We start from the raw sequence: 26,934 nt of genomic DNA, 5'->3' as shown, positions 1-26,934 counted from the left end.
ACATTTGGTTTTTATTTTCTTTCAATTCAAAATTTGTCTGACTCCCTTGTGGCTTTTTCTTTGACCCATTGTTATTTAGAAGAACATTGATTAATTTACAGAAATATGGAAAATTCCAAGGTATCTTTCTATTATTATTTAGTCTAATTCTGTTGTGGTCAGAGAACAAACTTTGTATGGCTTAATCTCTTTCATTAGTTTCGGTTTATGGTATACCAAAAGATAATCTACCTTGCTAAATAGTTCATGTGCACTTAAAAAAGAATGTGTATTCTCTTATTAGGTGGAATGTCCTATAAATGTCAATTAAGTACATTGTTGTTTGGATCTTTTATACCCTTACAGATTTTGTTTATTATCATAACAATTACTGAGAGTGTTGATGTCTCCAACTATTTAACAGATTTGTCTATTTTTCCTTGCAGTTCTATCAACTTTTAAAGATCTCTTTTTGGATACATGTACATGTGCGTTTAGACTTGTTACTTCCTCTTGATGAATTCTCTCTTCTGTCATTATGTAATATGCCTCTTTATCTCTGCTAATAGTCCTTGTTCTGGACTAATAGTAATATAACTCCAGATATTAATAGTAGTATTAAGATAACACCAGTTATCTTTTTTGATTAGCACTTGCAAATTTTATCTCATCTCTTTAATTTTAATCTATCTACGTCTCCACGTTTAAAGTTGTGGGTTTTCATAGCATATACAATTCTTTTAAAATCTACTCTGACAATTTCTGCCTTTTAATTTGGGTGTATAGGGCATTTATTTTAATATATGTATCGCTATATGTGTAATTGTGTTTATTTGTTGTTTTTGTTATTGTCTTGCCTTCTTTTGGAAAAAAATACATACACATATACATAGTTATATCTTTTAGCTTTATTTTATTTAGTTTTATCTTTTTCATTTTTAATAATTACTAGTGGCTTATCACAATTTGCCTCTAAATAGTATTATACCACTTCATATAAAGTGAGATCCTTACTACAGTTATATTTCAATTTTTTCCCTCAGTCTTTGTGCTATTATTGTAACAGGTATTTCTGGCATAGATTTTACTTTTATATAGGTATGAGTCTCACAACATATTGTTGTTCCAGTTTTTCCTTTAGACTAGAGGTTGGCAAAGTATGGCCAGCAGGCCAAATTCAGCCCTGGGCCTGCGCCTGTTTTTGTATGACTCCTGAACTAAGAATGGCTTTAATTTTTTAAAAGGTTGTAAAAAGGAAAGAATGAGAGAGAGCAAAGAGGAGGATGGGAATCTGTCTCTTGTTCTGGATATCTTCAAGATTTTATCTTTGTTTTTAGATAATTTGACTATTATGCATCTAGGTGTTTTACCTTTACATTATCCTACTAGAAGTTCTCTGAGCACCTTAGATCTGTGATTTATTGTTTTTCACTAATTTTTGAAATTTCTCAACTATTGTCTCTTCAAATACTTCTGCTTTCCCTCCCTGCTCCTGGAATTCCAATTACATGTCTATTAGACTGATATTATCCCACAGCTTTTGAGTCATCTATCTTGTTTTACTCATTTATTGTTTTTCTCTCTGTGTTTTACTCTGGATCATCACCACTGACCTATCTTCAAGTTCAGATTCTTTCCTCAGCTGTGCCAAGTCTACTTATAAGCTACCAACAAAAACATATTAGCATGTTTTTTCATTTCTAGCTCAGTTAAAGTTTCTCATATTTCAGGTAGGTTACCTGGCTTTTCCATTAAATCCTTTAACAATTTTAGTCTTAGTTACTGTATTGTCTTGGCCTCACAGTTTCAGTGTCTGGGATGTCTCTGAGTTTAGTTCTATCATGTTTCATCTCTTCACAATGGATTCTTTTAGCCTAAGTTTTTTTTCTTTTTTTTTTAAAGACTTATTTAGAGAGAGAGAGAGAGTGAGCAGGGGAAGGGAGAATGAGAGAGAGAGAGAGAGAGAGAGAGAAGCAGACTCTTCACTTAGCGCAGACCCTGACAATGGGGCTCTTCTTTCATGACCCTGAGATCATAACCTTAGCTGAAATCAAGAGATGGATGCTTAACTGACGAGCCAACTAGATGTCCCAGTCTTAGAATTTTCAACTGAATGCCACACATCCCGTGGAAAATAGTAGAGATAGATTAATAACATCTATATCTGGCCATTAGCATGAAGGCCTGTGTAAATTTAGTCAGTTGAAACTGGTTTTGATTTTGTTATTTTTTCTTTTACTGTACTATGCTCTGCATGTTCCTTCAGAAATGTTCTCCTATCATCTTGTATTTAGAGTCAGACCCAGGTGACCAAGGGCTAATTTTCCAACTCTACCCTCAGATTTCAGCAATTCCTGGTTGTTCATGTCATCCCACAATCTTGTGCTTCCCAAAGTTGTAAACTGTTACTACCTGTTATTTGATACAGAGCTGATAACGAGTGGGAGTTTAAGTTTTTGGGTCTCTTGGCCCATCTTCAGACTTAAGTAGGGTCTGTGTATCTGGTTCCTGTGCTAACACCTTCTGAAAATTTCTAACTCCTTCCCCATGGCAATTAAACATGGCAGAGACACTTCTCACAGTTCATAAAGAGAAGTGTTCTTATATTCTCCCAGTGATAGATTTCTGCTTGGCATTGGGGGAGGATCCTGGGCCTAAAAGGTATTCTGTCTCTTCCCAGGGCCAAAAGTTTCTGTATTTGCCCTTCCCCCAGAGGCACTGGATGTTTGCCTGGGTCCTGGAGGGGGGAAGGTTTGCTGTCCCTCTACCAGTGCCTAATGGCTTTTTTTTTTTTTTTTAATGGCTTTTACTTATACAAGAGAAAGATCTGAGGAAGTGGGTAGTATTTCGCGTCTATCACAACACATGCCTATGTCACTGAGGGGTCTCTTCTTGCCAGGCTCCTGCCCTAGGGGTCTTCATTAGTACCCAGTGGGAGCTTATGAAAAGGAGCCCCAGAATGAATGAATGTTAACTGAATGTCAGGGTTCCCATTTATTCCAAGCTTATATTTTTATCCACACTCAGCCTTTAAGGAATACTTTAAAATTTTAGCTCCTGTTGGGAGACAATTCCTCCAAGGTCTCCCATTTCTGAGTCATTTATGAATAGAAGCACTGACTGCCTTTGTCTTGGACTACCTTTTCAGCCTGGGAAAATAAGAACTAGGTTTGATTACGGTCCACTATCATAAAGATGTCTCCCTCTGGAGGACAGGGCAGGCACACTTAATACCTATTACAAAATATTTAGGCTCCCTAAGCTCACGGTTCCTCCCTTGCAATGTGACCCACTGCCTGTATAGATGTCAGTGCCTCTTCTGATGGCACTGTAGGACTGGGGATCAGGGAACTAGCACTCTGATAAATGCGATTACAGTGAGTAATAAAGTCCTTTTCCTCTGATTAAAGAAACTATGGCACACTAACATAACTTGAAGGTAGGCTAAAATCTTGGACTCTTCCAAGTTCTTGATCATTTCTTCTTACTTGCTTTAGTGTTCTACTCTCTGCCAAAGGGGAAACCATTCATATATCCTGTCTCCCTTTGAAAGGTCTTGTTCAGTTCCTTTGGCTGCCTTCTCTGATACATATGAAGAAAAATTGTGATTTTTTTCTTGATGTTAGGATAGGGGTAACATTCTCCTGCAGCTTTCTACATCTTAAGGGGAGCACAACTCCCAAGGTATAGCTACTTGATTATTCTCTATTACCAAAGGTAGACCCTTACTGATTTGTAAACTCCATGGTCCTGCTTATGCATATGTTTAATTAGTTTTTTTTAAAGCAGCGTAAGCTTGGATGAAAAACTCTTAAGAATTTTGAAAAGCTGTCCATGGAATGTTTCATCCCAGAGCCAGAAGCAGTAGACCAAGGATGTTTACCTTCTAGCACAGGTGAAGCAGGAGAAGTGAAAGAATCTGACTCATGAGAAATATTCTGCAGAATGTACATATGAAGTGGCCAAGTCTAACAGAAGATTGGGGGATACGTAGGAAAACTAAAACCACCTGGGGTTGAAGCTCTCAAAAATGAACAGAATATGGCAGAAAGACCTGAGAAGGATACAAAGAACAGATAAAAGAATAGCAAGTGGTATCATGGGAAAATCCTCTCTACATTCACTCTTTTTCTGGTAGACAGAATCCAGATTTCTTTTGTGAGATTTACCTCTTCTGCATCGTGGAAGTCTGGTAAGGGCTCCCAAATAAAGTGCCCACTCTTCCCCTAACCAAATTTCCCAGGATTCCCTGAGTCACAAAAGATAGAAAAACAATTGGAACTGATTCATCACCAAGCTGTTAGTTCCTCACACATAGATCCCAGGACAGCCTCGGTTCCTACCTTTTTAAAAATGTGGCTTATTCTTTCTTCTAACTCTGTGATTATCCACTATTTCCATTTTCCTTAACTTTCTGTTGCTTGCAACCAAAGAAACCCAAATGATATAGGGTACATGGTCCAAAAGAGGGCATGACATAGGTTAAAGGAAGTTTTTGAAGGTAGTCTGAAATCTAGACACTTTAATTAAAGTTATTAAAAGAACATGTTAACAACTGTCAAAATTTCTGACTATGGTACAATAACTAATCAATTTCATGTTTCTGTGTGCTTATATACACAACATAATTCAGTACTTTTTAGCGTTATCTCATCACCTTTCAAAAATACTATAAAAATGAATTTATAAGATATGGTTGTGTCCAGGGGTGCCTGGGTGGCTCAGTGGGTTAAGTGTCTGCCTTCAGCTCAGGTCATGATCTCAGGGTCCTGGGATCGAGCCCCACATTGGGCTTTCTGCTCAGCGGGGAGCCTGCTTTACCCTCTCCCTCTTTCTCTGCCTGTTGCTCTGCCTTCTTGTGATCTCTGTCTGTCAAATAAATAAATAAAATGTTTAAAAAAAAGATATGGGGGGCACCTGGGTGGCTCAGTGGGTTGACCCTCTGCCTTTAGCTCGGGTCATGATCTCAGGGTCCTGGGATCGAGTCTCGCATTGGTCTCTCTGCTCAGCGGGAGGCCGGCTTCCTCCTCTCTCTCTCTGCCTGCTTGTGATCTCTCTCTGTGTCAAATAAATAAAATTTAAAAAAAAAAAAAAAGATATGGTTGTGTCCAGACAATATTTATCTCTAACATTCAAGATTTTTTCAGACATAACTGAGCAGAACAAGAACATTCTCCCACAGGCTAGTTTAACACAGGGTTACCCAACCATGGTACTACTGACATTTGGGCAGCACAGTTCTTTGTTGCGAGGGGCTGTCCAAAGCATGACAGGGTGTTTAGCAGCATTCCTGGCCTCTACCCACTAGATGACAGTAACATCTAGTCATTACAAGCAAAAATGTCTCTTGACATTGCCAAATGTCCCCTGGGGGGGCAAAACTGCTCCCTGGTTTAAAAACACTGGTTTTAACATCACATCTACAACAGAACAAATACAATTTCCAGATGTGTGATACCATTGTGGACCCAACTGTGATTAAAACAGAGTTGCATTCTTATTCTAATTCATGGCTAGAACTAAGTTAAATTAAGTATACCAGTCACTAGTCACAGCAGTCACTGGCCCATGTGGCTGCTCTGAAGTGAAATGTACAGGAAGGATAAAATACCCACTGCATTTTGAAGACTTGCCAGAAAATAAAGAATGTAAAATATTATAATTTTGATGTTAACCGAGCTATTTTAGCATACTTACTAGATGAAATATTAAGAATTTCACCTGTGCATTTTTACTTTTTTCTAAAATGTGCTACTAGAAAATTCTAAGTAACATCTATGGCTCACATATTTTCATTGGACAAAACTGGTCTAGAAACCTGAAATGATTTAGTGTTATTTTTTAATAAATTCTTCAGTCTATCAAATAAACTAAAAAGACTATGTAAAGCTCTCCACAGCCCTAGGAAACCAGCTCATAACTCTTTATTATCATGCGTAAATGATTTTCCTCCTTCTTTAAACCAATTACTTCTATTCCAATGCTTTATTCTCAGTGTTTCAATTGGTTCTTTTCTGATTGCTGATTTGTCTTCCTGTTTTTTGTCCTTCTCCGATGCATCTGTTTCTTTTGTACACTCAGGATCTTTCCTTGTGGGATGGTGGGATGCTGCAGCATCCATCATACTTAGAAAATCATAAGCAGGAAGAGGAGGTTTCCATTCCTGAGCAGGTAAAACTGCTGCAAGGAAGATACAGTCAAAGGTTAATAATGAACAGCTATAAAATCATCATATAAATACACTAGAAAATATTTTATTTTGAAAAATATATTTGTAGGAGTAAAGGCTTTATCAGTCTTACTTATCTAAATAAAACCAGATTTTTTTATGGTCATTGTCTAAGAAACTTGATACATTTATCATTACTAGCCATTTTCACTTTTTTATATATTTGCAAGCTATTCTAAATAAAGAGTTTTTAAAAAAATTTTTGCTTTTTTTAAAAGATTTTATTTGAGAAACAGAGCATGTACAAGCAGGTTGAGCTGCAGAGGGAGAAGTAGACTCCCTGCTGAGCAGGGAGCCAGATGTGGGGCTCAATCCTGGGACTCAAGGATCATGACCTAAGCCAAAGGCAGACACCTAACCAACTGAGTCATCCAGGTGTCCCTAAACATTAGTATTTATAGAGGAAAAAAAAGGTCCAAATCCAAAATCTCCCAACTAGTTAACCCTTGTTGAGGTTTTAAAAAAAAAAATAGCAATATGGTAATGAGATTACATACAGATACAAATTAAAATGAAAAGGCCTCCTGCTTTTTACCCTACCCAAATTTATCCCAAAGAATTGGTTTTTTTTTAACTCTAGCATAGTTAACATAGTGTTATATTGGCTGCAAGTGTGTAACACAGTGATTCATTAGTACAATCCATTACTCAGTACTCATCAGAATAAGTGTACTTTTAATCCCCTTCACTTATTTCACCCACCCCCCACCCACCTCGTCTTTGATAAACATTAGTTCGTTCTCCAGAGTTGAGAGTCTGTTTTTCAGTTTGTCTTTTTAAATTTGTTCATTTTGTTTCTTAAATTCCACATACAAGTGAAATCATATGGGTATTTGTCTTTCTCTGACTGACTTATTTCACTTAGCATTATACCCTCTAGACCCATCCATGTTGTTGTAAATGACAAGATTTCATTCCTTTTTATGGTTGAGTAATATTCCTGTGTGTTTGTGTGTACACACAGATCTTCCTTATTCACTTAGCTATCAATGGACAATCGGCTTCCATAATACGGCAATTGTTACTAATGCTGCAATAAAGATAGGAATGCATAGATCTTTTTTGAATTAGATACTGTTTCCATATTCCTTGGGTAAATACTCAGTAGTGGTATTACTGACTGGACCATATGGTAATTCTCTTTTAATTTTTTGAGGAACCTCCATGCTGTCTTCCACAGGAGCTGCACCAGCTTGCAGTACTACCAACAGTGGACAAGGGGTCCTTATTCTCCACATCCTTGTCAATACTTGCTATCTCCTGTATTTTTGATTTTAGCCAATCTGACAGGTGTAAGGTGATATCTCATTGTGGTTTTGATCTGCATTTCCCGAGGATGAGTGATACTGAGCGTCTTTTCACATTTCTTATTGACCATATGGATGTCTTCTTTGGAGAATTGTCTATTCATATCTTCTGCCCCTTTTTAACTGGATTAATTATTTTGGGAGTGTTAAGTTCTTTATATATTTTGGATACTAACCCTTTATCAAATATATCATTTGCAAATATCCTTTTCTCATTCAGTAGGTTTTCTTCTCGTTTTGTTGATTGTTTCCTTTGCTGTGCAGAAGTCCTTTATTTTGCTGGGTTCTAATAGTTTAATTTTGCTTTTATTTCTCTTGCCTCAGGAGATGTATTAGAAAAATGTTGCTATGGCCAATGCCAAAGAAATTACTGCCTGTACTTCTAGGATTTTATGGTTCAGGTCTCACATTTATGTCCTTAATCCATTTTAAGGTGTAAGAAAGTGGTTTGTATATAGCTGTCCTATACATTTGCTAAATAGGCTGTCTTTTTCCCACTGCATATTCTCACTTCCTTTGTCAAAGAGTAATTGACCATATAATCATGGGTTTATTTCTGGGCTCTCTATTCTCCATTGATCTATGTGCCTATTTTTGTGTCAGTACCATACTGTTGTGATTACCACAGCTTTGTTGTATATCTTGAAATCCGGGATTGTTCTTGTTTTGTTCTTCTTGCACAAGATTGCTTTTGCTATTCAGGGTCTTTTCTGGTTCCAAACAAAGTACACAAGTGCTTGTTCTACTTCTGTGAAAAATTTTGTTGGTACTGCGATAAGGATTGCATTAAAATCTATTGATTGCCTTGAGTAGTATGGATATTTTAACAATATTGATTCTTCCAACCCATGAGCGTGGCATAACTTAACATTTATGTTGTCTTTGTTTCATCGTTTTATAGTTTTCACAGCACAGGTCTTTTGCCTCCTTGGTTAAGTTTACTCCTAGATATTTTATTATTTTGGGTGCAATTTTAGATGGGACTGTTTTCTTCTCTTTCTGCTACTTCATTGTTAGTGTATAGAAATGCAACAGATGTTTATTGACTGTATCCTGCAACCTTAAGGCATTCATTATCAGTTCTAGTCATTTTTTGGTGGAGTCTTCAAGGGTTTAACCACTTCTTTTAGGTTGTCCAATTTGTTGACATAGAATTTACCATAATATTCTCTTATAATCCTTTATATTTCTGTGCTGTCAGTTGTTACTTCTCCTCTACAACTTCTAATTTTGAGTCCTCTCTTTTTCATGATCTGGCTAAAAGGTCTATCAATTCTGTTATCTTTTCCAAGAACCAGCTCCTAGTTTCACTGATCTATTGTTTTTTTTTTTTTTTTTTTAGTTTCTATTTCCTTTATATCTGCTCTGATCTTTATTATTTCCTTCCTTCTACTGGTTTCAGGTTTTGTTAGTTCTTTTCTGCCTCTTTTAGGTGTAAGGTTAGGTTATTTGAAATTTTTCTTGCTTTTTGAGGTAGGCCTGTATTGCTATAAGCTTCCCTTTCAGAACAACTTTTGCTGTACCCCAAAGATCTTGCACTCTTAGTTTTCATTTTCCTCATCTCTTTTTTTATTTTCTCTTTGATTTCTTGGTTGGCTCACTGACATTTCATGGATATCTCCTATTGTGTTGTGAGTGTCCTACTACTGTAGTTAAGCTGCTTTTGCCTTGGGCCAGTCATCTGCTATGGCTCTTTGCCTGTGGTGGACAGGGATTAATCTCTGTGTTGTTAGTGAGACAGTCTGGGGCCACAGTGGGCTTGAGTAGGACCAGGTGTTTGCCAGAGATAAGGTAGCATGGGGCACTTTCCTTGTGTTGTCCCCTGAGAAGCTTCTGTTCTGGGCAGGGTCTGCAGCCAGGTTGGGTATCTGCCCCTATCCTACTGCTGGGGCTGAAGCTGGACTAGTGTGTGGCTGTCTACCCCTCTCCCCAGAGCAGGAGGTACCTTGGAGTGGTACTGGCCCCCCTGTTGTGGCTACTTGTACACTGCCATGCTTGTGGCACCACTTTAGATAGGCTCCAGCCAAGGGTGGATTGGAAGGTTATGTCCACAGAACACAGGGAGGTAGGCAAGTTAGGTGGAGAGTGTTGTCACTGAGCTGGGTCCCCCAGGTATCCATGTATCTATGATGAGGGGAAGGGGAAAGAAATGGTGCCTGCCAGCTCCTCTCTTCCCAGAGAAGTCTCCTATAGATTCCTGCCACTCCAGCACTCACTTTGAGGTTAGTAAACAAATATCCTGATACACCCCAAGCGTTTTTACTTTGCTTCTATGTTGTATCTCTGTTGGGCTCTTTGTTGTGCTATCTCTTTAAGGGTAGGGGAATCTGCCCTCCAGGTTCTCCAAGGGTCCAGTCTGTTGACTTTTTAAGCTCTAGGCATTAAGCACCACTGATTTTAAGAACTTATGAAATTAAGCCCCTCTGGTTTTCAAAGTCAAATGCTGTGTAGATTCATCTTCCTCATGCAGGTTCCCCCATGCCTTTCGTGCTTGGTGTGAGGGTCCGTTTCTCTCTCCTGTGTGCCCACAGGGTCCCTCCTTTTTGAGACAGTCCTGAAAGTTGCTGAGCTCCCAACCATGTGTCCACCCTTCATACCTTCTTCAGAGTAGCCCCTTCATTCAGCTTTGGAGAGTCTGTTCCACCAGTCTTCAGGTTGTTTTCAGGTTTTACACTGACATAGGTGTGTGTTATCTAGTTGTATACAAGGGATGGGGTGAGCTTTTTCTTACTCTGTTGTCTTCCCCAGAAACTCGCCTGGAACTATTTCTTATGAATCATTCCAGAAAAAAAGTTTTGGAACATACACGCTTATTTAGACAAGTATTTCTTTACATTTTTTTAAATGTCTATTTCTTTTTTTTTTTTAAGATTTTATTTATTTATTTGACAGAGAGAGAGATCACCAGTAGGCAGAGAGGCAGGCAGAGAGGGAGGGAAGCAGGCTCCCTGCCAAGTAGAGAGCCCGATGCGGGGCTTGATCCCAGGACCCTGAGATCATGACCTGAGTTGGAGGCAGAGGCAGGCACCCCTTCTTTACTTTTTTTTTTTTTTTTAATTTATTTGACAGATCACAAGTAGACAGAGAGGCAGGCAGAGAGAGGAAGGGAAGCAGGCTCCCCACTGGGCAGAGAGCCCGATATGGGGCTCGATCCCAGGACCCTGGGATCATGGCCTGAGCTGAAGGCAGAGGCTTTAACCCACTGAGCCACCCAGGCGCCCCCTTCTTTACATTTTTTTAAAGCACTTTGTTTTTGAAACTTTTTTCTTAAAATTGAGTATAGTTGACACATAGTGTTCTACTACTTTCAGGTGTGTAGCATAGTGCTTCAAAAAGGTTATCTGGGGGCGCCTGGGTGGCTCAGTGGATTAAGCCGCTGCCTTCAGCTCAGGTCATGATCTCAGGGTCCTGGGATCGAGTCCCACATCGGGCTCTCTGCTCAGCAGGGAGCTTGCTTCCCTCTCTCTCTCTCTCTGGCTGCCTCTCTGTCTACTTGTGATTTCTCTCTGTCAAATAAATAAATCTTTAAAAAAAAAAAAAAAGTTTATCTGTTGTGCTATGCTCACCACAAGAGTAGTTACCATCTGTCACCACACAACTCTATAAGTTTATATTTTATATTGTATCAACTATATTCCCTATGCTACACCTTTCATCCCAATGACTTATTCATTCCATAACTAGAAGCCTGTGTCTCCCACTCCCCTTCATCTGTTTTGTCCATCTCCCACCCCTTCCTTCCAGCAATCTTCAGTTTGTTGTCTATAGTTACAGGTCTGATTCTTTTTGTTTATTTTTGTTTGTTTGCTTTTTGATTCCACATATTAGTGAAATCATATGGTATTTTTCTTTCTCAGTCTGACTTATTTCACTTAGCATAATAGCCTTAGGTCCATCCACATTGGTAAGGATGTACAGAAAAAGGAGCCCTTGTGTACTGTAGGTGGGAATGTAAACTGGTATAGCCAATGTGGGAAACAGTATGGAAGTTCCTCAAAAAATCAAAAATAGAAATACCATATGATTCAATAATTCTGCTACTAGTATTTACCAAAAGAAAACAAAAAGACTAACTTGAAAAGATATATGTAACCCTATTTATTGCATGATTTACAATAGTGAAGATATGGGTGCAACCCAAGTATCCAATGATAGATGTTTTGAACCTTTTGATTACCCTTTGCATATACTTTATGAAAACAAGCTCATTTTGTAAAAGTAACTATAGATAAGGAATAATTAAAAATTGCTACAGAATCAACTGTATGATAAACAGACAGCAATTAGTGTCTTAGATGGGCTTCACAGTAGTGAATCTGAACATTATTTTAAAACTAGTCATTGGAAGAGGAAAACTGATTTAATCTGATAATATATATAAGTAAATTAGCCAACTCTTCTCTATTTACAAAAACATTTTAGAATTTAGGTACCCATATAATATGCTATTTTGAGAAGGAAATGTGCAAAGTAAACCGTTAAAAGATAAATTCCAGTGAAAGAACCTCTACACAATTACATGAAAAAAATAATAATAAATGTTGATAAAACACAAACTTGAGCATCTCTCATAAATCAAATAAATACCTTTAAAGGCTTAGGAAATTCATATAGATTCTGATTTCTGGAGGCAAATTAAGAGCTCCAACAAAAATCTGCATAAATAACATATACAGTTTATATATACTCTATATAATTTCCTCATGTAGACTCAATTATATGAAATTCTAGAACATGGTACATCAGGAAGGTATTAAATTTAAGCTACACCTGTAGTTGATATTTAAAATGACCATTGCCAGGTTAGCAGATTCAAAAGTGACCAATAGCTAAAATATTTTCGTGAACATAAGGAATAAGTAAGAGTATGAATAACTGTAGTTTGCAAGATGCAGATAAAGTATCTTTCTAAAAAAACAATTTTATTTATTTGAGAGACAGAGACAGCGAGAGAGAGTGTGTATGAACTAAGGGAGGCACAGGGGGAGAGGAAGCAGAAGACTCCACCCTGAGCCGTGATCCTGAGATCATGACCTGAGCTGAAGGCAGATGCTTAACCAACCTAGCCACCCAGGCACCAGGACATTAAAGTATCTTTAAGGAAAGTCCAACTTAAAACATAATAAATATTTAGGTTATTTATTTTTTAAGGTAAACACTGCAGCCTAGTAGTCTGGCATGATGGCAAAATGCCTGAAAGCAGGCATCTCAATTCTGTTAATTATTTGCTAAGAAAACTATGTAAAGGTCCTGGATGTTTGCCATGGCAAATAAAAATGTACTCTCATCATGTATGAATAATAAAAGCTTTGTAATGATAATGACAACAGTAATATTTATTGATCCTTCACTTTGTACCAGACATTATTGTTTTAATCTTTACAACCCCATGCAGTAAGTATAATTTTCATCCCAATTTTATAAATGAGAAAATCAAGACCTAGAACATAGAACTTGAAGGTTAAATGGAAATCTTGAATAAGAATAGCCAGTGGTCACAATTTCATATAACTTAAGATGTGCAGCAACATACACATGGCACCACATTACAGATTCAGGCTTTTCTGGGAGTAGCTACAACACCCCAATCTCCAATCTGTCTCTCAAAGTGTGGTAAGATTGGGTCCTGTTGGCACAGAAGACAGGACCAGATGCACAGAAGTACTGCTCAGTTTGCTTCTTTCCTGCTGCAGAGGCTATAGGAATAATTTAAGAATAGAACACCGATACAAAGAAATGATGGAAACCCCTCAAAAGGTGAGTTAGCAAAGGCATTAACAAAATTACACATGCTAGTCTCCCAGGAAACTAAAAATAATAATAATTCTGGTTCTTTCCTCTTGGTAATGATTTGAGTTGAAGAATCAAAGCCCTACAGATGCTCCCTGTAGGATAGAGCTCCATAAAACTAACAATAATACTTCAGATTTCACACATTACAAAGTACCTTTACATACATAATTTTACTTGATTTTTAAAATAAGTATGTGAGAGGCACCTGGGTGGCTCAGTCGGCTAAGCGTATGCCTTTGGCTCAGGTCACGATCTCAGGGTCCTGGGATCAATCCCCATGTCGGGCTCCCTACTCAGCAGGAGTCTCCTTCTCCTCCTCCCCTCCCCCTCCCTTGTGCTCATTCTCTCTCTCTCTCTCTTTCAGATAAATAAACTTTAAAAATCTTTTAAAAAATTTATGTATGTGACATAGAGGAGGAACTATTAATCTCACTTCATAGTTGCAGAGGAGGAAACAAAGACTTGCCTAGAGCCACACCATTAATAATCAAGGGGATTGGATTATAAGGTCAGGTTTTTGTACCTTTGAACATCACCACCTTTTTTATTATTTTTATTTTTTTAACTGAAGTACTGTTGACACACAATATTAGCTTCAAGTATACAATAGAATGATTTGACATTCATATACATTACAAAATTATCACCATTATCTAGTTACTATCTATCACCATACAAAAACAGAATATTAACTGTATTCCCTAGGATGTACTTTTCATCCCCATGACTTATAATTGAAATTTGTACCTCTTACTCCCCTTACCTATTTTGTCCATCCCTCCCACACTGCCCACCCCTCTGAAAACCTGTGTCTGTTTTCTGTTTTGTTCATTTGTTTTTTAGATTCCATGTATAAGTAATATCACATAGTATTTGTGTTCTGTCTTATTTCACTTGGTCTAATACTCTCTACATCCATCTATGCTGTCACGAATGGCTAGATTTCATTCTTTTTTATGGCTGAGCAATACCCCATTGTTTAGTATAAATATCACACCTTCTTTTTCCATTCATCTATCAAAGGACACTTGTGTTGCGTCCATACCTTTGTTCTTATAAATAATGCTACAGTAAACATAGGGGTTCATGTATCTTTTCAAATTAGTGTTTTCAGTTTCTTGTGTAAATACTCAGAAGTGGGATTACTAAGTCACATGGTATTTCTATTTTTAATCTCTTGAGGAAATACCATACTGTTTTTCACAGTAGCTGTACCAATTTACATTCCCACCAACAGTCCACAAGGGTTCTCTTTTCTCCACATCCTTGCCAATACTTAATATTTCTTGTCTTTTTGATATTAGCCATTCTGATTAGTATGAGATGATACTTCATGGTGTTTTGATTTGCATTTCCCTGATGATGAGGGATGTTGAACATCTTTTTTTTTTTAATTTATTTTTTAATTTTTTTCAGTGTTCCAAAATTCATTGTTTATGCCCCACACCCAGTGATCCATGCAATGTGTCTCTTGGCCATCTGTATGTCTTCTTTGGAAAAATGTCTACTTAGGTCCTTTGCCCAGTTTTAAATAGGACTATTTGTTTTCTTGATGTTGAGGTATATGCATTCTTTATACATTTTAGATATAAGCCCCTTACTGGATATATCATTTGCAAATATCTTCCCCATTAAGTAGGTTGTCTTTTCATTTTGTTGATGGTTTCCTTTGCTGTGCAAAAGCTTTTTAGGTTGATACAGTCTCAACTGTGTTTTTATTTGTTTCCCTTAACTCAGGACCATTCAAAAAAATACTGCTAATGCTGATGATCTCCAAGAGTTTATTGCCCATGTTCTAAGAGTTTTATAATTTCGGTTCTTACCTTTAGGACTCTAATCCATTTTGAATTTGTTTTTGTGTATGGTATAAGAAAGTGATGCAGTTTTACTCTTTTCCATGTAGCAGACCAGTCTCCCCAACACCTTTTATTAAAGAAACTGTCTTTTCCCACTGTATATTCTGGCCTTATTTGCTAAAGATTAATTAACCTTATAAGTGTGGGTTTATTTGTAGGTCCTCTCTTTAGTTCCATTGATCCATGTGTCTATTTTTGTACCGGTACCATTCCATTTTGATTAATATAGCTTTGTAATACTGTTCAAAAACTAGGATTGTGATACCTCCAACTTGTTCTTTCTCAAGATTGCTTTGGCAGTCCTTTGTTATTTCATACAAATTTTAGGATTATTTGTTCTAGTTCTGAGAAGATATCCTTGGTATTCTAATAAGGACTGCATTAAATCTGTAGATTTCTTTCAGCAGCATGGACAGATTAATAATATTCTTCTAATTCATGAGCATGGAATATCTTTTCGTTTGTTGTCTTCAGAGTATAGGTCTTTTACCTCCTTGGTTAAATATTTTCCTAGGTATTTTATTCTTTTTGATACAGATGTACCTGAACTGTTTGCTTAATTCCTCTTTCCACTAGTTCACAATTAGTGTATAGAAACACAACAGATTTCTGAATATTAACTTTGCATCATGCAACTTTACTGAATTCATTTATCAGTCCTAATAGTCTTTTGGCTCTAATAGTTTTTTAGTGGAGTTTTTAGAATTTTGTATATATAGTATCAGGTCATCTGCAAATAGTAACAGTTTTACTTCTTATTAATTTAGATGCCTTTTATTTCTTTTTCTTGTCTGATTACTATGTCTAGGATTTCCACTACTATGCTGAATAGTACTTTTTGGAATAGTTTGAAAAGGATACATATTACTTCTTCTTTAAATGTTTGGTAGAGGGGCACTTGGGTGGCTCAGTGGGTTAAGCCTCTGCCTTCAGCTCAGGTCATGATCTTAGGGTCCTGGGATCGAGCCCCACATCAGGCTCTCTGCTCAGCAGGGAGACATCTTTGTCTTTTTCCTCATCTTAAAGGAAAAGCTTTCAATTTTTCTTCATTGAGTATGATGTTAGCTGTGGGTTTGTTGTTTATGGCTTTTATTATATTGAGGTATACTCCCTCTATACTCATTTTCTTGAGCATTCTTATTATGAATGGATATTGAATTTTGCCAAATGCTTTTTCTGCATTGAGATGATTGTATAATTTTTATCTTTAAATTTGTTAATGTGTAACATGATGATTGATTTGCAGATACTGAACCATTTTTGCATCCCTGAAATATTTTCCACTTAATCACACTAAATGACCTTTTCAACATATTTTTTAATTCAATTTGCTAATACTTTGTTATAAATTTTTGCATCTAGGGGCATCTGGGTGACATAGTCAGTTAAATATTCAATTCTTGGTTTCAGCTCAGGTTATAATCTCAGGGTCTTGAGATCAAGCCATACATCTGGCTCCATGCTCAGCACAGAGTCTGCTTAGGACTCTCTTCCTCTCCTCTGCTCCTCCCCCAATGCTCTTTCTCTAATATAAAAATAAATCTAAAAAAAAAAAAACAAAAAAAACATCTTTGCATCTATGTTCATCAGGGATAGTGGTCTGTAATTTCTTCTTCTCCTTCCTCCCTCCTCCTCTCTTCCTTCTCCTCCTCCCTTCCTTCCCCTCCCCCGCCTTCTTCTTTGGTAGTATCTTTGCCTAGTTTGGGTATCAGGGTAATGCTGGCCTTGTAGAATAAATGTGGAAGAATTCTTTCCTCTCGTACTTTTTGGAATAGTTTGAAAAGGATACATATTACTTCTTCTTTAAATGTTTGGTAGAGGGGCACTTGGGTGGCTCAGTGGGTTAAGCCTCTGCCTTCAGCTCAGGTCATGATCTTAGGGTCCTGGGATCGAGCCCCACATCAGGCTCTCTGCTCAGCAGGGAGCCTGCTTCCCCATCTCTCTCTGTCTGCCTCTCTGCCTACTTGTGATCTATCTCTCTGTGAAATAAATAAATAAAATCTTCTAAAAATTTTTTTAAATAAATAAATAAATGTTTGGTAGAATGAGATTCACCTGTGAAGCCTTCTGGTCTAGGACTTTTGCTTGTTAGAAGTTTTTTGATTATTGATTCATTTTTGGTAGGAGTAATTGATTTATTCACATTTTCTATTTTTTCCTGATAGTTTTGCAAGTTTGGAAATTTCTAGGAATGTATCCATTTCTTCTAGGTTGTACAATTTTTTATCATATAATTTTTCATGGTAGTCTCTTACAATCCTTTGTACTTCTGTGATGTTGGTTATAACTTCCCTTTCACTTCTGAGTATATTTGAGTCCTCTTTCCCAATTGAGTCTGGATAAAGGTCTATCAATTTTGTCTTTTTAAAGAGCCAAATCTTAGTTTCATTGATCTTTTCTCTTTTTTTAGTTTCCAATCATTTATTTCCATTCTAATCTTTATTATGTCCTTCCTTCTACAACTCTGGGCTTTGTTCTTTTTCTAGTTCTCTTAGGTATAAGGTTGGATTGTTTGAGATTTTTCTTGTTTCTTGATGGAGGCCTATATTGCTATAGCCTGCCCTCTTAGAAATGTTTTTGCAGCCTGCCTCCCCAAAGATTTTGAACTTATGTGTTTCCATTTTCATTTGCCTATAGGTTTTTTTTTTTTAATCTCCTCTTTGATTTATTTACCCATTGGTTGTTTAATGACACGCTGTTTAACTTCTGTGTGTTTATGGGGTTTTTTCTCCAGTCTTTTTCTTCTTCTAATTAATTTCTAGTCCCATACCATTGTGGTGGAGGGAAAATGCATGATATGATTTCAGTCTCTTTGAATTTATTGAGACTTGTTTTGTGGCCTAACCTGTGATCTACCCCATAGAATGTTTCATGTGTACTTGTAAAGAATGTGTACTCTGCTGTTTTTGGATGAAATGTTCTATATAATGTTAAGTCCATTTGATCTAGTATGTCATTCAAAGCCACTATTTTCCCTATATTCAGTTCGGGTGTTCTCTATCCATTGACATAACTGGGGTGTTAAAGTCCCCTATCAGTATTGTATTACTGTCAATTTCTCCCTTTATGTCTTTTTTTTTTTTTTTAAGATTTTATTTATATGAGGGAGGGGAAAAGTGAGAGATAGAACACAAGTGGAGGGGGAGGGGCAGAGGGAAAAGCAGATCCTCTCACTGAGCAGGGAGCTGGACATGAGGCTTGATCCCAGAACTCCAGGATCATGACCTGAGCCAAAGGCAAATACTTAACCAACTGAGCCCCCAAGGTGCCCCTCCTTTTATGTCTGTTAATATTTGCTTTATATAATTAGGTGCTCCTATACTGGGTACCTACATATTTACAACTGTTTTATCTTCTTGTTGGATTGATCCCTTTATTATTGTTATGCTCTTCACTGTCCCTCATTATAGTCTGTTTTAATATTTATATTGCCTGACATAAATATTATTCACCCTTTCTTTTCATTTCCATTTGCATGAAATATCTTTTCTCATCCTTTCACTTTCAATCTAAGTGTATCTTTAAGTCTGAAGTGAGTCTCTTGTAGGAAGCAAATAATTGGGCCTTGTTCTTTCATCTATTTAGTCACTCTGTATCTTTTGATTGGAGCATTTAGCCCACTTAAAGTAATTATTGAGGGGTGCCTAGCTGACTCAGTCAGTAGAGCATGTGACTCTTGATCTTGGGGTTGTGAGTTTGAGCCCCATGTTGGATGTGGAAATTACTTAAAACTAAAATCTTTAGGGACACCTGAGTGGCTCCATTGGTTAAGTAACTGCTTTAGACTCAAGTCATGATCCCAGGGTCCTGGAATCGAGTCCCGCATTGGACTCCTTGCTTGGTGGGGAGCCAGCTTCTCCCTCTGCCTGCCACTTTCCCTGCTTGTGTTCTCTCTCTCTGACAAATAAATAAATAAAATCTTTAAAAATAATAAGGTAAAAAAATGTAATTATTGATAAGTGTGTACTTATTGCAATTTTATTAATGGTTTTCTGGCTGTTTTTGTAGTTCTCTGTTCCTTCTCTCGTCCTCCTCCCTTGTGATTTGATGACTTTAACGTTATGTTTGGATTCCTTTCTCTTTATTTTTTGAGTATCTATTATAGAGTTTTGGTTTGTGGTTACCATGAGGTTCATATATAACATACTACATATATAGCAGTTCATTTTAAGTTTATGGTCACTTAAGTTTCAAAATATTCTAAAAGCACTACATTTTTACTATTTCCCCCACACCCCAAGTCTTATGTTTCTGGTGTCATATTTTACATATTTTTATTCTGTGTGTCAATTATTTTAGAGATGACCGATGTTACTACATTTGCCTTTTAATATTCATGCTAGTTATAAGTGACTGATCCACTATCTTTGTTTGCTTTTAACAGTGATTTTTTTTCTTTCATAATTTTCTTCTGGTTATGGCCTTTTCTTTTCCACTTAAATAATTTCCTTTAACATTTCTTGCAAGGCTGGCTTACTGATGATGAGCTTCTTTAACTTTTGTTTGTCTGGAAAACTCTTTCTCTTTCCTTCAATTATCACACCATAACTACAAAATGACAACACCTCATTTGAGTCTATAAAATAGCAATGCAGATAGAGAAGTGAACACAGAGTGAAGAGTTCAAAACCTACAACTGAAAGGACCCCGATACCACGTGACCAGAATGAGTGAGTCAGAGATGAGTGATAACACAGAAAGACCTTCTTCCAGACTATAACTTAAACAATATGGTTACTTAATTTTTCACATTTCCTGGGAAAATATTAAAATTAAAACCTAATAATGGCCATCTAAGACCACCCAGAATAGCCAGAATCATCTTGGAAATAAAGAACAAAGTTGGAGGATCAAATCTCCCAATTTAAAACCAACTATAAAGCCATAGCAAGATAGTGTGGTACTGGCATAAGGACAGATACAAAAACATGTACAGGAATGGTCACAGCAGCACTATTCATAATAGCCAAAAAGTGGTGAAACCCAAATGCCCAACTGGTGACTAAATAAATGTGGTATACCAATACAATGAAATATTCATCCATAAAAAGGAATGAACTATTGATTCATGTTAATAACATCAATGATCCTTGAAAACTTATACTAAGGGAAAAAGCCAGATCCAAAGGCCACATATTCTATGATTCCATTTATATAAATTGTCCAGAAGAGGCAAATACAGAGACAGAAAGTAATTGCCAGGGAGTGGAGGGAAGGAGAAGACAGAGTGACTGCTAATGGGTAAGGGGTTTCTTTTTTGGGGTGATGAAATGTTCTGGAATTCAATAGTGATAATGGTTGTATGACCTTGTGAATATACCAAAAGTACTGAGTTGTACACTTTAAAAGGATGAACTTTATGGTATGTGAGTTATATTTGACTATAAAAATATCACCCATAGGCAAGTTAAACATAGTTAAAACTGCCTAACTTAACAGAAATGAAGCAGACCACCTGGGAAGAACAGGTGTGCTGCAATGACTGACACTTAAATTAGGTATCTGATTAAATATACACAAATATACATAATGGTAGATTCACACTGTGCCAGCTGGCTGAGAAACAATATAACACTGAATTGGAATTTGTACACAAGAAATGTATGTGTATACATATACATACATATTTATATACACACATCCCCTATTTCAGGACTCCATCATAGAACAATGACAAAATATAATATAGTTCAACTGATATCCAATAACAAAATCTTTGGGTAGTATCTTAGGAGGTTTTCATTACATCAAATTTCATACCATTTCCTCAATAGACAAATGATCTAGTCCATTACATCTTATTTAAATTATAGCAACAGGCCCATTAACTACAACTGTACATAAATCAACATATACGTCTATATCACAGATATAAATTCACATATATTTTAGAAAAGTAGAGACTATCACATATCATAAACCAGCATCATAAAATGACCAAGATCTATCTTCTTATGGTTCAAAATTTTGGCTCTGAGTAAGAGATACAGGTTGGAATCCAAAGTTCCTCATTTACTGTTTAATTATTTAACTTTGAACTAGTTACCTAAGTCTTCTACAGGTAGCAATACTTCCTATGACTCTCAGGAGAATTCAATGAGTTAACACATGTGAATCACTTAGCATTGTGCTAGACACCTGTTCAGTATTCAATAAACGTTTGTTATTACTATCATTAAATTTAATAAAATGGAATGGAATGGAACTTATTTTCTGGGGTAATAGATACACAAAGAAGACTGCTCCATGGACAATGCTATAACATATTAATATTTAAGATACTTACAAACATTACAATCAACTCATTCTAGCATATATTAGCTATAATTCAAGTCTAAAAATCTATGAAAACAGAGAACTCTGTGTATTAAAACAGAAAACTTACTGATATGACTCTCAAGTCCTGCTTCTAGTTTCTTCAGCCACAATAAAAGGTTTTGTTCCTTGATGGCCTGGTCTGATGGAAATGCAAATACTTGGCCACCTGAGTGCAGATTGACCACAACAATAAGAGGAAGGGGAGGCAGAGCGTCAAAATATGCTTGTAAGATTCCTCGTCCTGCAGGAGTATTCTGTCTGCAAAAGGGAGCAATTGAATCCATTAGTATTGCTTTTTATAATAAAATTATGAAAACAACAGGCTGTAGAACATTAAACTTTAAATATAGTATCATATCATTAGGTTTATTTTATAAAAAGATATCCTAAAATCCAAGAGGTCTATAACTATGTTATCAGTAATCAGATTCAGTTAGAAACTCAGAAATGAGTTTCTTTTAGCATGGGCATTGTGTTTCTCTTAGGAGGAAAAAACAAAGGTAGTCAGTGACTATTTTCATGAAAACCAGTCATAGTTCAAAGATTTGTCAATTTGGGTTTGATAAAATCAATAGATTCCTCCCAAAGTTGAGCCAAGTATCAGATCACTTATCAGCTTAAAAATTAAATGGTTACAAACTATAAAATAGTAAGATATTTATAATAAATACTTCTCCAAATAAAGTTATTTTTCCTCAGAAATAAAGGGGTTAATTTCAAATTAAAAATATTTTTTTAAAAGTTCGGCCATACACAAAAACCACAACTTTTAAGATACCTAGGTTTCCTAAAACAGGAACAAAATATTTTATGTTCCTAAAACATAAAAATATTTTCATGGAAAATACTGTTTTACTCTGAGATATCTACAAAGCCCTGGGAAATTTTTGTCTTAAGCAGTATGTTGTACTGTTGGTGATCTCTTCACAGAAAAAAAAAAAAATAATGTACATTGTCCCATTCTTGTAATAAATCTCTTTTCATTTGATGAATTTGAACAACAAATAGTGTGTATTTATGTGAACTGTGTTCAGACATTAAATGGAACACAAGCCATATATTTAGAAAACATAAAAGAAAATATTGCAGACAAATGCACTGAAAATTATCTGTAACATAATAGGTTGCATTTTAAAAATATAAAAGTACAGAAAAAGGAACTGAAGAAAAATTCCAAAATATCACAATGTTTATTTTTCTGTATTTGCTTCAGTGAACATCAATCACCTTTAAAATCAGAAAAGTTACTGCTTTTTAAAATTTGTATGACACCAAAAGGAAACCTAAGTAAAAACAAATTTAAGTGGACCACATCAAATTAAAAAGCTTCTACATAGCAAAGGAAACCATCAACTAAATGAAAAGGTGACCTTTGGAATGAGAGAAAATATTTGCAAATCATCTATCTGATAAAGGGTTTATATCTAAAATAACTAAGGAACTCCTGTAACACCAAAGAACACAAACAATCCAATTAAAAAATGGGCAGAGGATCTAAATAGACATTTTCCCAAAGAAGACATACAGATGGCCATTGTCTGTATGTCTGAAAAGATGCTCAACATCACTAATTAGGGAAATTAGGGAATGCAAACCAAAACCACAACGAGATACCACCTCAACCCTGTTAAAATGGCTAGTATAAAAAAGACAAAAGATAACAAGTGTAAAGAAAAGGTAACCCTTGTACACTGTTGGTAAGAACATAAATTGGTACAGCCACTATGGAAGACAGCAAGGTGGTTCCTCAAAAAACTGAAATAGAACTACCATCTGATCCAGCAATCCTACTTCTGGGTATTTATCCAAAGGAGATGAAAACAAGATAGTGAAGAGACACGTGCACTCCCATGTTTATTGCAGCATTATTTGTTTAACAGCCAAGATAGGGAAACAACCTAAGTGTCTGTCAAAAGATGAATGAAGAAGATGTGGTACAGATACAACATAATATTAATCAGTCATGAGAAAGAAGAAAATCCTGCTATTTCCTACAACATGGAAGGACTCTGAGGACATTATGCCAAGTGAATAAGTCAGAGAGAGAAAGATATGTACTGCATGGAATCACTTACGTGAAAAATTAGAAAGTCAAACTCACAGAAGCAGAGTAGAAAAGTGGTTGCCCAGAACTCAGGGTTGGGGGAAATAGGAAGAGGTTGGGAAAAGGAAACAAACTTTCAGCTGTAACATGAATAAGTAAGTTTTGAAGATCTAATGTATATAACATGGTGACTATAGTTATGAACACTATATAACTGAAAATTGCTGAGAACTTAAATGTTCTTATTCCTTCCCCCACCAACAACTATATATATATATATAAATCACTATGATATACACTTTAAATATCTTACAATATTGTCAATTATACCTATATACACCTGAAAAAAAATAACATTCAGCAAAATAAAAAATTTATTGTAAAACAATTCAATCCAGAATAAGGTCATCTTAGACCATATGAGGAAGTTTAGTTACTAAAATATCATAACTCATACACTGGTCCCATATTATATTAACTCCAAAGATAGAATTAGAGAGTTTCATTTTCTAAAAAAAATGTATGTGGCGCCTGGATGGTTCAGTCGGTTAAGTGTCTGCCTTTGGCTCAGGTCATGATCCCAGGATCCTAGGACTGAGTTCCCCATCAGGCTCCTCGCTCAGCGGAGAGCCTGCTTCTCCCTCTCCCACTCCCTCTGCTTGTGCTCCCTCTCTTGCTGTCTCTTTGTCTCTGTCAAATAAATAAATAATCTTTTTAAAAAATGTAATCATTATAGTTTCTTACCTTTTACATATTAAAAAATAAGAATATACTTACAGATTTAACCAGCAGGGGGTAAGTGAATCCAAGTGTTTATCTTTTGCCAGCGTCAACATTGCTTTTTTATACTGAGGATTTATGCTGCCCTCACTGAATAAAATAAGTAATGGTTTCTGAAGTCTTAAATAAATAGGAAGATTTTCCACAGTGATCTCTGGCTGTTGAGAAAAAAAAAAGAAAGAAAGAAAAAACATGGAGAATGATGAGACATAAAATAGAAAATAATGTCCAAATCACTCATGCAATTTTAGTTTGTAAAATGGAATTCAAACATATTTTAAGTGGAGATTTTGCTATACTGACTAGTGACTATGAATAGTAAGAGCTTTTCATTTAAGCTCACTTTATCTCAATGAGTTATTTCCAAAATAAAGCTAACTTGAAGATAAAAGAGTTCCCTGTTTTACAAGGATGGAATGCTTCTAATGATTTCTTATGCTAAAATCTGGACCAGATCAGACGGCAAACATATGACAAACAAAACTCTCATTGTATCTAACATACAATTTTTATAGGGAAAAAAATGCTGAGTTTTAAAGATCTAATCCTTCAACAACTATAATTACTTAAAATAAAAATCTTATTTTGTTTCAATATTATGATTTTAGCATAATTAATATAATCAAAAAACATGTTTAAACAATAAAAATTTCAGTTTCATTTCTGTTCAGGCAAAGCTCAAATACTAAACTCTGGTATGTACTTTTCCTTATTTAGTTCTCAAAGCCACTTTGCAAATTCTCACTTTTCTTCTAATTCTTACTCTTTCACACTCAAAATCCTCTTCTCAGACCTTCCTCTTTCATGACTTAAATCTTAGATCCCCTCTTCTCCAAATTTCCCCAAGTGGTCTTCTCATATTAATTATTATCTTTAATCTTCTACACAGGTTATATCCCCTTCCTAAAATTGACAGATTTCACCAGGCCAGCAGAACAGATCTGAAACATTAGGGGAGATGGAACCCCCACTACAAAGTTCACAATGTTATGCTGCATACTGAATCAGAAAGAAGTAACACACTTTCCCTGCCCTCAAAGAGTTCCTACTCTAAAGGAGCAGACAGGTAGATAAACTGCTGTGATCCAAGAAAATTAAATATATGACAATAAAATTAAGTGAAAAAAAAAACAAGTAGGGGAGCCCATGGATGATTTTGGAAGTGACATTTGATCTGGTCTTGGGCAAGAAATAAGATCTTGACTGAAGAAGGTATGTGCTAGAGCTGGGATTCCAGATATAGGGAGCTTCATGGGGCTAGGCAGAGAGGTGTGAAAGCATTCATACCATCTGGGAACAGTGGGAGTGAAGTCGGCCAGACTTCGGCATGCAAGAGGCAAATGTGGCTGTAAGACCAGATGGGAAAATGCCTTGATAGGTGTTCTAGCTCCCACAAATTCTGAGAAGATCTTGTATCAAATGAGTGACATGGTTATGCCTGTTTTAGAAAGATGACTAACTAGAATACAAATCTGTGAAAGAACAGACCGGTGAGAGGCATTTAGGGAAGAAAGACCCAAGAATTCTGTGAGTTGAGGTGAAAAGATCAGAAACTCAGATTTAGGAATCATCAGTAGGTATAATGATGGTAAAAATTATGGGTATGGATAAAATTTCCCAAAGAAAGAATAACAGAAAGAAGAAAAACACTGAAGGTTGAAGATGGAATTCTAGAGTGGCGAGATGGTTGAAGGAGGACTGGATTGCAAAAGCCAGCGGAAAAGAGATTTTGAAAAGAAAAACCATTGTTAATAACTTTGATTGCTACTTATAGAAAAGGTCATCAAACATGGTAATTGGAAGGTGTCCTTTGGCTATCAGTATACAAGAAGCTATAACTTATCCATATTAAAAGCATAGTTAAAGGAACTTAACATATCTGAGTCAAGTGTTATTAAACTATATTTAAATGTGACAGCCTTGGATAGATGATTGCTTATGTAGTTCATTATTGTGTATTTCAGATTTGAGCATTATTTACCTAGGCTAATTTATCATCACGTTCATTAAAATAAAAACTGGATACCATACAAAAAAATAACTATCTGGTCACCCATTTCTGCTTCCTATCCAGATGAAGAAACCAAAGTCTTTCTAGCACCTTAGTGCAGGTCAGGAGATAAGCTTGCAGCTGGCTGGCTGGCAGCTACATACTCTAGACTTAAATCCCCAACACAGGGCAGCTTTAAGACATTTAATAACCACTTGAGGGCTTCAGAATTTATGGGAAGGTCATAAACTAAAGCAAAACAATTTTTATTACAGCTGTTGGTTTTTTAGTCCAACACTGTAAACCCAAACACTATAAACTGGAAACACTGCCCCAATGCTTAACTTACGAACAGAGTATCTCTGATAGTTACGTTTGCCCCCAAGTTTCTCAGCCTTAAAGGATATCACAGATACCATAAATAAATAAATAAATAGATAAATAAATAAATACAAAAAATAAAAATAATACAAAATAAATTTTAAAAAAATAAAAATGTTTTATCCATCAGTCAAGCACAGATGAAAGAGCAAAATGTTCCAATCTCCTCTCAGGCACAACAGGAACAAGTATCAGCAGCCTTAAACATGTGCATGCCCTTTGGACTAGCAATTTGAATCGTGTGAATTTACCATGAG

The 26,934-nt window shown here is 36.1% G+C and overlaps 1 protein-coding gene across 3 annotated transcripts in view; it reads right to left on the bottom strand.

Moving 5' to 3' along the window:
- Positions 1-5,067: 5,067 nt before the first annotated feature.
- Positions 5,068-26,934, bottom strand: part of TXNDC16 (thioredoxin domain containing 16) — a 106,874-nt gene continuing 85,007 nt past the window's right edge. For all 3 annotated transcript variants that reach the window (XM_082735167.1, XM_082735166.1, XM_082735169.1), the window contains 3 exons: positions 24,304-24,464; positions 21,550-21,740; positions 5,068-6,159 (listed from right to left, as the gene is read on the bottom strand). Coding sequence is in view for 1 of the 3 variants with exons in the window: in XM_082735166.1 (XP_082591292.1) it covers positions 24,394-24,464 (71 nt within the window). In the remaining 2 variants the exon portion in view is untranslated. The remainder of the gene's footprint in view (positions 6,160-21,549; positions 21,741-24,303; positions 24,465-26,934) is intronic.

Source organism: Mustela nivalis (assembly GCF_964662115.1).
Source record: "Mustela nivalis genome assembly, chromosome: 6".
In the NCBI taxonomy this organism is placed as follows: Eukaryota; Metazoa; Chordata; class Mammalia; order Carnivora; family Mustelidae; genus Mustela; species Mustela nivalis.
The sequence above is the reverse complement of the archived record's forward strand: the minus strand, read 5'-3'. Positions and strand labels throughout refer to the sequence as shown.